This window comes from Dipteris shenzhenensis, chromosome 14 (genome assembly GCF_047967505.1).
Source record: "Dipteris shenzhenensis isolate YYH24624 ecotype China chromosome 14, Dip_SZ_1.0, whole genome shotgun sequence".
In the NCBI taxonomy this organism is placed as follows: domain Eukaryota; kingdom Viridiplantae; phylum Streptophyta; class Polypodiopsida; order Gleicheniales; family Dipteridaceae; genus Dipteris; species Dipteris shenzhenensis.
In genome coordinates this window covers 9,661,207-9,673,176 of record NC_141609.1, presented here as the reverse complement: position 1 = coordinate 9,673,176, position 11,970 = coordinate 9,661,207, and the positions used below count along the sequence as shown (strand labels likewise).

At 39.2% G+C, this 11,970-nt stretch overlaps 1 protein-coding gene across 2 annotated transcripts; it reads left to right on the top strand.

The window, feature by feature from the left end:
• The first annotated feature begins 849 nt into the window (after nt 1-849).
• LOC147894168 (uncharacterized) lies at nt 850-2,768 on the top strand. Of its 2 annotated transcripts, none has more exons than XM_087385219.1 (7): nt 850-1,200; nt 1,312-1,429; nt 1,532-1,603; nt 1,707-1,805; nt 1,986-2,072; nt 2,149-2,295; nt 2,394-2,768. In XM_087385219.1, exons 1-6 carry the CDS (start codon nt 851-853, stop codon nt 2,290-2,292), a joined length of 870 nt encoding a protein of 289 aa, XP_087241345.1. In that variant the 5' UTR covers nt 850; the 3' UTR covers nt 2,293-2,295; nt 2,394-2,768. The 2 variants fall into 2 exon arrangements, with proteins under 2 accessions (XP_087241345.1, XP_087241344.1); XM_087385218.1 differs by having other exon boundaries at nt 2,149-2,247; nt 2,394-2,766.
• The last annotated feature ends 9,202 nt before the right edge of the window (nt 2,769-11,970 follow it).

The following is an 11,970-nucleotide window of genomic DNA, read 5'->3' as shown; positions in this document are numbered from 1 at the left end:
AGCGAGCAATGTATTTAGAAAGGCCCTCCTCATGACAATGCGCCCATCCCATTTTTTTAATGCCCCAACAAGGGGCACCCTTTGGGCAGCTTCTGGCGGTCTATACGAACCCTCAATCTAAGCAACATTTTTCTTGGATACCCCCTCCTATCGATCTGATTACGTTTCATTAACATCTCACCTTGAGCACATGGAGGCCTTTAGGTAAGAAAAGGCAATTGAATGCCTACCGATGCCCGACTAATGCAAACGGACTGCAGAGTGAGGTAAGGTCTGGCAGGAGGGAGGCAATGGAGAACGTGGCAAATGGGTTTCAATTTGAAGATGTGCCCTTAATTGCGGTCGGCAGGGTTGAGCAAGTGTCGGTCAGAGACGATAGCTTGCATGTGTAGCTAGTTCCAATAACTGCAATTTAATCTAGACGGATTACAATCGAAAACCTCATCGGAAACCTCTCACGTGCATGTGCTCGATCCAGATCTATCTGATTGAGTTCCGTCAGGCATCTGATTGCTTTCCTTGCCTCTCACGTGCCCGATCTATCTGATTGAGTTTTACAAGGCATTTGATTCAGTGTTCACAGAAAACACTTTTCTCAACAAGTCACAAAACTTGGGGTTTCTAAATTCGAAGGTTTTTCTTGAGAATTTGCAGATTTTTTAAATTAAAATATAACTAAATTGCCTAAAGTGCGGGTTTCAAAATTCGAAGGTTGTTCCTGAGAATTTACGGATTGTTAAATTAAAATATAACTAAAATGCCTAAAATGTGGAAGAAAAATGAGAAAATATTTGTGAGGGGAAAATGTGAGAGGTTCATTGTTTGTATAGAGTTTGGAGGATGGAAAGATATGAGATTGTCTTCCTTGTCTGAAAGTGAAGAGCAGAGCACAGAGATGATGGCTATGGCGATGGCGATGGCGAGAAATGCAGTCGTCGTCCTGGTTCCTCCATCTTCGTCTTCCCTGCTCGCATCCCCTCGCTTCCCATTTTCGCATCGTCCCTCCTCCTCCTCCTCGCCCAAATCCTTTGCTCCTCGCTCACACATGCTCCAAGATTTTGCCAATACCGTCATCCCTTCCCCCCATTCCACCCATATCCTCGCTTTCGTTGCCCTTCCCCAATCCCCTCCGTTGCCCGACCGACTGCCTGTGCTCCTCCTCATCCATGAGTTCTGGGGACTGGCGCCCGAAATTTGCAGGTATTCTGCTGCGCATTGGGTGTGTTGCATCCGTGACTAGCCGGTAGCAATAGCAATCTGCAAAGTACGGGAGAATCAAGAATGCTCTGTTTGCCAACTTCGACTTTGCAGGAAAGCAGAAGCTCTTGCTGAGGAGCTGGGTTGCGTTGTGATTGCGCCTGACACTTACCGAGGCCAAAGTACTCGCTTCATTCCCAAAGCTATATTTCTTGCACTTACCACTCCCCAGGTCGGGATCGCCCTTTACCACACCCCAAAGCAGCGCTTCGAATGAACTAGCGCATCTTGACGATCTCTTAACTCCACTAACGGCAACCTTTTCCAACAATAGGAACGCGTTAATGAAGATCTGGACCAAGTTCTCTCCTGGGCTTCCACGTTACCTCAAGCTGACATGCAGAATGTATGCACTTCGGCAGCATCACTTGGAAATAACATGTTCTGAATAGGAGCAAGAGAGAAGGAAAAATTGGATCCCATAGTATTCCCAAACTTTATCCTTGCAGGTAGGCCTGGTTGGATTTTGCTACGGAGGTGGCAAAGCCATTCGTTATGGCATTCATTACAGGAGAGCAAAAGCTATAGCGGTGATTTATGGAAAACCGGTAGGCCAACACCTTTGAATCCGTCCGCGTCTATTCCATTGTCCTTTCGTTCTCCAGTGGCATTGTTCTGTTCTGTACTCTTCACGTTTATATAACTAAATTCTGCCGTACTTGAATTGTGCGGTATCTTTCATTTAACTGCAGTTTTTAAATGTTGGGGATTGTTTATGTTGGTTGCAGGTTCTAGACGTTGAAAGTTTGCAGAAAATCGAGGGATCAGTCCTTGGAATATTCGGCGATAGGGATTCACAGTTTCCGTTGACAGAGGTAAGCAGAGGCATTGTTGAAAATAAGATTACGTTCAATGTACAAGGGCTTTGTCACGCAATTGAGATCATGGCAGATTAACGGCTTTCAAGAGGCACTGGTGAAGGCAGGAGTGCGAAGCAATGTCATCATATATAAAGGTCAAGGCCATGCTTTTTGGCGTGACATGGATCAGGCAAGCGAAGTATCCAATTCAGTTAACACTAGCACATTAGACTGATAAGTGAGTGGCACAATTTTGTGATCTTTCTGCTTATTAGCTTAGAGCGTGTTCCATCTTCAGTTTCAGTCTTTGTCTTGAGTCTAATTAATGGTCTGCAGGTAAGGAGAGGGGACCAACCTCAAAAACAGGCTTGGATTGACCTTACAAGCTTTCTTCGAAGTGCCTTGTGTGTTTAGATCTGAAGTGACTTCAAATTTCTAGACATTATTGATTGATATGATAGATATATCTCTAGTGACAGCCGGAAATCAATCGTTAGCTTTTCTTCTTTCTTCTTTTCTTCTGCGCATGCTTAGGCCCATCAATGGTCGGGGCCCTCACCCTTGAGGTGGCACCAAAAATACATAAGGTTGGAGGAAAGAGTGTTCCGTTAGATGTCTGGTGGGTGTATGTCCCTACATAGAAAGCCGGCTCTCAAAACCTGTGAATGTGAGTTTATTTTTTGCAAGGCTTATCAGAAAAATCTCTGTTCATGTGGTGTTTGGGTGCATATCAGACCTCCCATTCTTGCCATAGCTGCATGGGCATACAAGATGTGTTGTACTTCTAAAGCATCGTTTGATTAGATGAAAATTATTTGCATAGTTCTCCTCTGAATACCAGTCGCATCTTTAACTGAGATACGAACAAGTTCTTTCTGCGCCTTTTTCCTCTGACTTGGAGCATGGGTTTTCAGCATGTACAAGAAATAGCTTGTGACTAAAGTTTTAGCTTTCGCCTGGAGCAAAGTGGCATAACTTCACGTCCCTGTTGAGCTACCAGCTCAGGAAAGGGCCTTTTTTGGGCAAGGCTGACAGTAACCTGGGACTTTTTAATTCAGAAACTAACCTTAGCAAATGCCATAACAAGCTAATCCATGCTATTCATGACGGAGTTGCTATCTGGATAACTATTACGAGGTGAGAGGGTGCATATATATATATATATATGGAGAGAGAGAGAGAGAGAGAGAGAGAGAGAGAGAGAGAGAGAGAGAGGTGGCATGATTGTATTAAAGTTTGCTCGAGACCGTACAAGGTCTATTGGACTAGAAACCACCAACTAAAGTGGTAGTAGCTCTTTACATCTATCTGAAACAATTTCAGGAAATTCGTAATTGTTGGTTCTTCCCAGCCAGCCTGCCATGTCCAGAATCTTGCTGTATGGTCCCTAAATTTCTTTTAGGTATGGAACCAGTTGTTTGGCTGGTTGACTCATGAGGACTCTTAAGGGCATTGCTGTTGTACTCTTCTCTGTATTTCCCATGGGATACAAGATCTCGGCTCCCTTCAGATCCTTGGTCTAATCCCATCTGCCTTTTTCCACATCTAGATCTTCAGAGCTTGTTCTTATTCTGCTGATTATGTGCCCTTTAAACTTTGAGATCTCTTCCCCAAGGTAATCTTGCAGCTTCTACTTCTCCATTGGATTGATCTCTTGCTTTGTATTTTGTTCCTGGGTCTTGCCATAATTTCTGCAGCATTTTCTGCATGACTAGCTCTTTGATTTCCCCTTCATTCTTTGGGATCTCCGTAGATTTGTAACCCCATCGCTCCATCCACTTGAGCCCCTCTGTGCCATCCTGTATTTTTCATTGCCTCCATGGCTTTGTGCAGGAGTGCTTGCATCCAGCTTCTTTACTGTGAAGGTAAGTGATATATTGACATTGAGATTACTCTTGTAGGGGCATCATTCCTCTCTCTGCAAGCATGATGGGGTAAGGAGTTTACACTTTGATCCCCAGCTCTCTTGTGAGAAACCTTTTTTGAATTGTTTCTATTCTTTTCCAATATTCCATGGAGAGTCTAGATGCCTAGGTATGGCAGCCATATAGTAATGCCAGCATTGTGTGCATAAACTTGATTTCCCATCTCCATAGGTGTGCCTTCTTGCATTTGTTTTAGAAGTTGTGTAAGGCTTTTAAGCTTTTATGGCTCTTATTTCCACTTTCAAGCTTCTTATGGCCACACATGGATTCCAATTGTCGTGCTTGAACTCAAGCTTTAGGGATTTATAGATTGTGATCGCTTGAAGGGGAGCCCCTTGAAACTTGAAAACATTTTCTAGTTTGATGTTCCACCTTTATGTATGCCCCTGCAGCAGCTACCTTATCACATATGTGTGTGAGTCCTTGCATCTATTGAGTGACTATGCCTATTGAGTCTCTTTTTCCTTTTATTTGCTTTGTTTTAGCTTTTTCGATGCTTTTTACCTTGTTATGTCCTTACCCTCCCTTCTTGTAGTTAGTTGATGCTTTCTCTAATTTGGTTGAGTTTTTTAAATTTGGATGTGTCATATTTTTCTTAGGTTATTAAGCTTTTCTTGTGCTAAGTCTCTTTTTTCTTTTGTTTGAGAGAGAGAGAGAGATTTGTTGTAATTGGCCTTTGATTGGCAAAGGGTAGTATATCTTACTCTACTTTTTCCCAACACCAAAATACAACCACTATGTTCTATTGCCATTGCCCAAACACAATACTTGGAGCATACAATTCCACAGCATAGCATCACTGAATCATACATGACAAGGGAGGCTAGAATGCCCCTACTCAATAAGCTTAGTCTAGTCAAAAGTTTGCTCATCATAAGAGTAAAAGGTCTAGTCAAAAGAATCATATGGTTTGGAGAACTCATCCAAAGACTAAGTATGTTCTCCTTGTTATCGTAATCCAACTCAAGTGTGGAAGCTTGAAGTGATCTTGTGATTTCTCCCCATTCCCTTGATGATATTAGAAATGTTGCTCTACTTGTGGATCAGTGCATCATGTTTCTTGTGATTCCCCTATTAGAAATGTTGCCTCTACTTCTAGATTGATGTGTCATGATTCTTCTTACTCCTATAATTGGAGAAATTTTGCCAACAGTTATTATTAGAGAAGGTTAGAGTTCTTGGTTAACTTATGGTTTTGGGTAAATTTTTTATTAATGATTTTGAAAGGTATAATATGAAAGTTCTTTTTAAGCTTCTATATACTCTAGTAAACTTATTCATCCAAGAAATCAACATTGCTTCAGTGGAAAGTGTTGTTAGAGATGTTTCTAAAGTCTCAAGGTCTTGGTCTGAAAAGCACTCCCATTTTAAGAAAAATGCTTATGATTGCTATATGTACTCCTAATCTAAGATAGGTTTAAATTCTATATTGAAGTCACCTCAAGTTATGAGTGCTCTCCCTCATTGGGTTAGACGAGTTTGGAGACATCCTGTGATTGCTTGGAAATAGGTAAAAACATTAGGATAAAAGGACTTCAATTATGCAAACATTTGTAGAAACCTTAAAATGCATGAAAGGCTAGCCCCATTCTTAGTAGCCCTCGTTGTAGTACTAGTAAAAATTTTGCACCTTTAGTTGATGGTTCTTTAGGACATGATACTTCTATCCTTCCTAGTGCCTTTTTAGGTTGCTTTTCTTAAAAGGCTTAAAATTTCAACCTTTGTTTTTAAGGATTCATGCCTATTAAAAGACATAGAGAAAGGAGTTTCAAATTTTGCTACCCAATAGAATCTTTTGTAGTCCAAGGTCTCTTATCACATTGGAAATCGACAATTTTGTATCTAGTTGCCTTAAAATTAAGAGGAGTTTCCTTGGTTTCTAATTTTGATAGAGGTATTCTGAACAATAATTTAGGACTTTAGAGCAATAAAAATCTGAATTTATAGTTCTCGTCTTACAAAGGTATATAGATGAGATATCCTTGTAGAAATTCCAGCAAAAGTTTATGATTTCCTATGTAAGCAAATGCTCAAATAATTTTGTCTTCACTTGTAAAAAGTTTTATTTGCAATCTCTACCTGAACGGTTAACTTTGCAACAAAGAGTATGCTCGTTGTTCTATACCTTTATTTTGAAACATCAAAACTTTTGTATGTTGTTTAGTTCATTTGCAACCCAAGTCTTCCCTATCTTTTAGTAGCTTGGAAGTTTCATAAAAATCCTAAGAAACTTAGATTTATTACAATGGCTTGTAAGGCTTCACTAATTGATTTCTCATAATGGTTGAGTTATTGCTTCAAGCCCATGTTACCAACTATCCATGAACTTTGGAGAAGTCTATTGAGAGAAGTTGATAAACTAGTAGATTTAGTTGGATTTTGAATGATCCATTGGCAGTTATACTTGTCTCAGAGTGTAGGAGAGGAGTGTACTCCAAACTTGTTTGAAACATTTGATTTTACTACGCTCTACATTTAACATAGATTTGGAAGATTTAAAGTTAGGGCTAAGAAAGCTTGTTTCACAAGTTTTCAATTTTAGAACTGAAAAAGATAGATGGTTAAGAGTCGAAAGACCAGACTCGCCTTTTGATTTTTGTTGGATGAAATCTAAAAGGCCCTTGATTTGAAGAAGAAAAGGTGCACAAGAGTTATAGATGTTGAAGATATCCTTTGTTGGTTATAGATTCTTCTAGAGAATTCATTCAAAATTTTAGGAGACTCTTTATTCCAACGAAGCACTAGTATTCTGGTGGGCACTAATTGTGTTGTTTTCTTATCAACCATCTACTTTTCACTTATAAATTCTAGTTCATTGGAGGATTGATTTCTTGTAAGACTTCTCCAATTGTTCGTCATAACCGAGTCATAACCTTAGTTAGGTTAGGAGATTCATAGATGATTTATTTGTTCTAGACTGCAAACTTCAAAGATTTTATATACAAAGATCCAAATTCCTTTGGTGGAAGAATCTATCCATGAGAGTTTTGTGAGCTTAATTGTATAGCCAATGGAAACTTTAGTATTTTCATAGATCTTAGCATTGCTCAATCTTCTTTAGGTTTAGAAGTTGATATCTATGATAAAACACAACAACTTGAGTATGCTATGTTGAATATATATCTATGAATGTCTCACATTGACTCAAACATCTTTGATATATGGCTAAATATGGAGTGATCACTTCCCGATTCTATAGGTTGTCTCCAATTTGCATAAGTAAGAGTGCATTTATCTCTCAATTTAGTAGTTTAATCCTAGTTTCTCAGAAAGGGTTATAATAGTAATAACGAAACTACTCTTTGTGCGACGATGTAATTGTTATATCTTTGGAATCTCAGATTTGGGTATGTTTAGAATCCTTGAACGTAGAACCAACATCCAAATTGGGGAGCTTCAAGCCCATTTTCTTTTTAGTTCTTCGGTTTGTCCTATTTTTTGAGGACATCTGCTCTTATATACATATTTAGTTTAGTTTCATTTAGTTATTTATTTTTGTCTCCCAAAACTTTGGAATACCTCTTGTAGGCACTCTAGGTTTGTGTGCTTTTGAATCAAGTTTGACAATACCCCCTTCTAGTGAGTGTATTTCCATGTGAAAACATCCTCGTACTCTATTAAAACTTATTGGGATTGGTCTAGGAATTAGTTAGGAAGTCCCTCATTGATCTGCATCAACTTTGATTCTATCATGCATCGACATTGATCTTTTTTTATTTGGCCGCTATCATTGATTCGGTTTATCTAATAAATCGATTCTTAGTGGACTACTTTTTGTCCCTCTTCATCTTGGTGAATCCCTTTAAAAAGACCATATTTGGTTGATTGTCTTCCATGGGCATCTCTCTTGCTAATGTCATTGCATCAATAGCTGCTATTGGCACTTATCTTCAATGTCCAAAGCATATGCCTCTTCCACTTCTAGGCATTTGGGCTTGCGTTATTTTTGCATTTTCTCTCTACCAATCGATATTTGCACGCCTTGCTTGCCGTGTGCCTTGTTGAACTTGCCACCTCTACAATCATGTAGCACCTTGCCTCCTTTCATCCATGATCTTCTGAACTACATTGGGTATCTGATTCTCCATCTTGACCACGATGAACATAACCATAGATATGCTCCACTGATCTTCATATATATATATATATATCCTTGAGCATACCCTTCGACAAAATCACCCTTTGATCCACCTTGTGAATTTTGAAAGGACATGGCTTGAAGTTTTTCAACTAGAGTTTCTTTTAGACTTTCTCAGAGAAGATGTTTACTTTGGATCTTCCATGAATGAGAAATCGCTTTACCATGTGATTTTGAATTTTGACGTATGGATATCTCTTTATCCCAAATCATTGAGCTCTTGGAGTTTCTCCTAGTCCTTATTGATTTGATTTTGTACTTCTAAAATGTCCTTTGGTCCGTGGTTCATTATCGCCTTCGTTCCTTTGACGGCACTCAGGCTCCTTTATGCATTCACCGAGGACTTGGTAGTTTCCTTATCTCAATGAGGGTTCTTTTTGCTCGAGGGCATGGCTGTCTGTTTTTTCATCTTCTTCTCTTCCCTCCTGGATCCTTGGCTCATTCAGCTTATTTGGGCTTGCCTCAATCTTTCTTGTGATCTTGCGACTACTTGTGTTTCCAATTCCGCCCGCACCACTTGATGTGCTTCCAATCTCGAAGTCACCACTCTAGTAGGTGTTGCATTTTCATTTTGGTTGCAAGATTTTTGTAGCATGTCCAAGTTCTTCTTCCATAATCATCCTTCACTTTCACAGTGGCCTTCCTTTCTTGTAGAAGGTTGGTCATGTGGCTTGATCAATTCAAATTTCTTTGCATATATACATTGGTACATCTAGGCTTTTTGGATCTACATGAAGGACAATGTAGCATCACATGCCTTGTATGCCTTGATTAATCTCCAATTAAACTATATGCCATCTTGTGCATATTTTGAGACATCATCAATGGGCACAACCGCATGTAGGTGGTGGGGTCATTATGTAGAAATCCTGATATTTTCTTTTGGGATTTTTGTGAGAGAGGAGTTTTGTTTTTCAAATCTACCCCTCAGTTCTCTAGGGTATTGTTTATTTCCTTCTTTAGGAAATGATAATATTTTTGTCATTTTAGCAATTTCTTCATCTCCCTCAAGAATTGTAAATTAAAATCCTTCTAGTTCTCTCGAAAGGAATTGAAATACTGTCACACAAGGGATACACAAGTCAACGAGAGTTAGGAAAAAAAAAAGGTTGAAGAGGCAAACCAAAAAAAGTGAGACGGGGTTGATTTGTTGGTGGTAATTTGCTCTTGTCCAATTTGTAATTCTCTTCTAGGAAAGTCACTATCAGCTCTGCTGTTGTAGTCCATTCCGAGAGGTCCGTGAGCAGCTTTTTTTTGTGGAAGAGGAAGTAGCCTTATTTTGAGAGTTTAAAGAAGGCCTTTTGGGTTCCAATCATGGTAGTTTATGATTCAAGGGATTTGCGTTAGAGTTATTTTCCTAGTTAGCTATATGAAAGTGGCCCTTTTGTAGCATCATTAGGTAAGGGTGTGGGAGAAAACCATTGACCGGTATCATTGTGATTCCTTGAGGAGGCAAGCTTCATGATACTACATGAGGTGGACTTTGAAGATCATCTTCACTATCATCAGTGCCATCCAACTCTTCCATTTGGTGTGAATTGTAGTGCAACATTATCAATGAATCTTTGAACACTTATACATTCATAACCTTTGGATTTCTCAATAATTTATTTTTGAATACCAAATAGCAGCCCAACTCATTATCGCATTTGTTAATCTATCTAGCATAACCAATGTACCACGTGGGTGTAATTAGCTAATGCTCTCCAATTCCACCCACTCTACAAGCTAGAACTTTATCTCTTTGCACGATTTGTTTGTGAATTTTATATTCTTCTTTTTGTTATCAATCTTGTGTTAAAAAATATCCTTCATCCATGATGTAGACATTGTTGGCAAAATTCAGTCCTCCTCTGAGTCAATAGGTCGCCATAATAAAAAAGAATTGAAAACTATATCAACTAGTTGAAAAGGTAGAAGGGGAGGGGTGGAAATGCAATGAGGATGTTCCTATAAATATGAGAAAAGGGCCTCCCTCACCTTTTACTTACAAGGTTGAGAATTTGTAATTATTATACTCTACTCCACATTACAGTCATTGTGGTGAGACCTTCAAAGTGACTGATAGAGGTTTTGAGTTCAAGTGCCCCCTTTGCATGGAACTTTGAACCTATCCCTTTCACCTTATCTTAATTGGAATACTTTAAATTTTCACATCACAAATTAATTCAATTCCTCATTTGAAAGATAAAGGCCTATTCTCCTTTGTTTAAGTCATACGCATGGAATAATTTGTTGATATTAAGGGCCTTTAGAATAGGTAGATGGGAAGAATGGATGACCAAACTATTGGAAAAATGTGGTGAGAGCATTAGGGGGGGGTTGATTTATTTAGATATAAGCACCCACTACTAAAATTGTTGTGAATGGACAAGATCTAACTAACACATCTTGGGTTCTCCACATGAATATTGCCACAAAGTATTGACATGTAATACAAAATGATATCAAATCATCGCAACCTAGACTGCTAAATCATGTTGTTGGATGTGATTCATATTTCATCTTCCAGGATGCCTGCACCTAGTCAAGTCAGCTAATTTGGTGGCTAGATCATCAAGATCAGGATGAGTATTTCAAGAGGGCATAATCCCTATATAAAGGCCCCTAGCTTAGGTCCAAAGGAAATCTTTAGATGTATTATAGGGATGGATCCATAGTATCTAGGAGGAGTTTGGAGAGTCTACTCAGCCTACAAATCACCTCGCATGTGTGAAAAGTGACAGAAGTACTATATACATGACTATTATTATAGGGCATGAGTCCATAAGTCTATAGCATACCTAGGTGCACACCTTGGGTCTATCTAGCTCAACATGGTAGAGGTGTACTAGGAAGAACTTAGAGATGACATTTGGGAAGGTATAAGGGAAAATCTAAAGGTATTTGCAGGGTTACCACATGGGCCGCATGCAAGTTGCCATTTGGGTAGCAAGGAATGCACAAAGAATTGTAAAAAAACTATGGCTAAAACAATAGCATCTTGGAGCAGTGCAAGGGCACCAAGTTGGGGTTGTTAGGCCACAAGCAAGTTTAAAGAAATGCAAAGAAGGATGGGAGCATCTAGGAGCAATTTGTAGGAGATTTGAAGGTTGAGTCAAGCCAAAAATAGTAAGTAGAGAGGTGCCTATTACAAGGTTACCACATGGCAAAAGATCACAATTTTTTGGTAGACTTTTGTTTGCATCAAAGAGTCGGGCCAATCTATAGACTTATATACTTGGTCAGGTGTTTTTAGAGGGACCTATAAAAGAGCCCCTAGTATTGATTCCATTCTATTCTATAAAGTCTCTAGCATTGCTTGTCTACCAGGGTAGTAGGAGTTTAAGTATCACATAGAAGTTGAGTAGCACATTTTGTAAATCACTTATGGGATCAAGAGAATAATGTTGCACTTAGGTTTTACATGTTCTTGGGTTGGCTGATATTATAGAGCAACCACCCAATGGATTTGAGGTTCATGGAGTGCTCATCTACCAATTTGCATTAGGAACAACAATAACAAGGAGTGTCCACCATGGAGGAGCACCACTACACAACCCAGCTCAAGGACAACACATAGGCTAAGAGTTTTTTGAAGGCGCCACGAGGAGTTAGGAGAATAGTTTGAGAGTCACAAGGACACGTACATAGGTAGCACCCTACAGCTACACTGTGTAGACATTTGTTTATGTTTTTGGTCCATCTTTGGGCCACACATTACTTTCAATACTCTCTCTCTTGAGCATATCTCATTTACTATTTTCACATCTACTCTCTATAGTACACATTAAGGAAAGTAGTAATGTGTGAATTTAGCACTCTATGATTCTTGGGATACTCTTTGTTTGTGCTCTGTTGCTGTAGGGAG